The 2,082-nt window shown below is 39.1% G+C and overlaps 2 protein-coding genes across 2 annotated transcripts in view; both read left to right on the top strand.

Moving 5' to 3' along the window:
- LOC117180237 (glutamate receptor ionotropic, kainate 1-like) overlaps positions 1 to 2,082 on the top strand; it is a 709,739-nt gene that overhangs the window by 621,659 nt on the left and 85,998 nt on the right. The gene's annotated exons all lie outside the window — the stretch shown is intronic.
- Positions 738 to 1,148, top strand: LOC117180239 (histone H3-like). Its single transcript, XM_033372627.1, has one exon. The coding sequence runs from the start codon at positions 738 to 740 to the stop codon at positions 1,146 to 1,148; it is 411 nt and encodes a 136-aa protein (XP_033228518.1).

The raw sequence follows: 2,082 nt of genomic DNA, 5'->3' as shown, positions 1-2,082 counted from the left end.
CAAAATGTTTATCCGACCAATCATAACCTACGCCTGTACAATTTGGGGTGGTGCGTCAAAAAGTAACATCAATCACATCCAGATTATACAAAATAAATTTCTGAGGCGCATCACTAAAACCCCTAGATATACCAAGAACTCTGTCCTTCACAGAGGATTTCAATTACCTTATATTTCAGAATATATCAAAGAAGCCGCCACTAAATTCTATGAATCAGCATCATTATCACCTTGTAAACATATCTCCTCTCTCGGGAAATATGATTTTGATCCGCTTCGCAAGCACGCGATGCCAAAAGACTTCCTCATGAAATAAGTCTAACAACGAATTTCATTCTTCGACCCCTCTACTCCTTCCCACTCTTCTTCTTTACTTTTCTCTCATAAAATAAATTATCAGATCTTGTGGTTTTCTCCCACTTGCGGGCTTTTTTCCCACATATAATTAACGTCACTCTTAATTCAAGTCATGTCAAATTTCTCTCAGATTGTGTAACAATGCCCAAACGGGTAACACACAACAACTTCTTCCAGTCCGATTATTCTTCGGGGAGATCATACATCGCGAGTGCGCGACTGGCGCGGCTTTGCCGCGCCAGCCGCCCACTCCCGTGCATTGGATCTCACGAGAGGGGGCGATGGTTGGGGCCCCCTCATCTCTACCCCCCCTTTTTTTTTTGCCGAATTTTATTCTGCATCTAAACTTTCGTAGTGACGAGGCTATCCCTGATTTAAAGATGGCTCGTACCAAGCAAACTGCTCGTAAGTCAACTGGAGGAAAAGCGCCAAGGAAGCAGTTGGCAACCAAGGCTGCGAGAAAGAGTGCTCCCGCCACAGGAGGAGTAAAGAAACCTCATCGTTACAGGCCAGGAACCGTCGCTCTCCGTGAGATCCGTCGTTACCAGAAAAGCACAGAGCTTTTCATCCGCAAATTATCCTTCCAACGTCTCGTTCGTGAAATCGCTCAGGATTTCAAGACTGACTTGCGTTTTCAAAGCTCTGCTGTTATGGCTCTTCAGGAAGCTAGTGAGGCTTACTTGGTTGGACTTTTCGAAGATACCAACTTGTGCGCTATTCACGCTAAGCGAGTTACCATCATGCCCAAGGATATTCAATTGGCTCGCCGAATCCGTGGAGAACGTACTTAATTCCGCCCTGCATTGACACAATCGGCCCTTTTCAGGGCCAACAAACGTTTTTGGCGGAGCCTGATTTTTCTTATTCCATCCAACATGTTTTTCTGGTTGTAGATTGGAAACTAGTGACTTGGTTAGTTTCTTACGTCATTTTATAATTACGTTCTTCCGCATTCAGTATAGCTACTGAATCACCACGGAAGGGTGCTTCCGTTACATCTCGAACTCCATTTCCAGCACTTAGAAACTACGTTAAAGCAATAAGTAAGACAGTATTTTATATATAGTATTTTTAATTTACCTTTGATTGTTATGAATTTTATCTAATTCTTCTCGTTTCCCTTAGCTCTCCTGTAACTTCGTTCTAAGGTAGCATGGGTCCTTTCAGAATCAAATTAATGATTTGAGCATACTTACAGTTGTCAGGTTTCAATTTTCCATTACGTTTATAGAAGCGACGAAAATAACATGAAAAGTATTTTGTTACCTATTTAACGAAAATGAAGCAATGCATCAGACTTTTTAATTATATATTTGCTTCCTATATTTCATATCTATACTGTTTAAATTGTATTTATTATAGATCACATTTTATTAACGAAACATTATTTTTAACTAACATATAGATATTTCTAATGAAATTTTTTAAGTTCAAAATTAATCCGGTAGCCACTAACACTTCTACTTAGATAGTTTTTTTTTATTTTTTATTTAAGACAACTGACAGCAATGTTAGTTACGTACCTAATTAACCCAATCAAAAATCCATTCATAACAACAAATTCCCAATTTTTTTGTACACATTAATTCATAATTTTATTTTTATATCATACTTAACGCAGAGAGGGGAAAGGATGTGCATTGTGTCTATATTTTCGAGCATACACCACCCCTCTTCCCTTTTCCAGCTCTTTTTTTCCTTTCCAGGTTGATACTAGAAAAGGTA

This window comes from Belonocnema kinseyi, chromosome 9 (genome assembly GCF_010883055.1).
Source record: "Belonocnema kinseyi isolate 2016_QV_RU_SX_M_011 chromosome 9, B_treatae_v1, whole genome shotgun sequence".
Taxonomy (NCBI): domain Eukaryota; kingdom Metazoa; phylum Arthropoda; class Insecta; order Hymenoptera; family Cynipidae; genus Belonocnema; species Belonocnema kinseyi.
This window is presented reverse-complemented; position numbering and strand designations above follow the sequence as displayed.

Excerpts from the sequence above, each read along its gene's own strand:
- LOC117180239 (XM_033372627.1), top strand. The coding sequence starts at position 738 with ATGGCTCGTACCAAGCAAACTGCTCGTAAGTCAACTGGAGGAAAAGCG.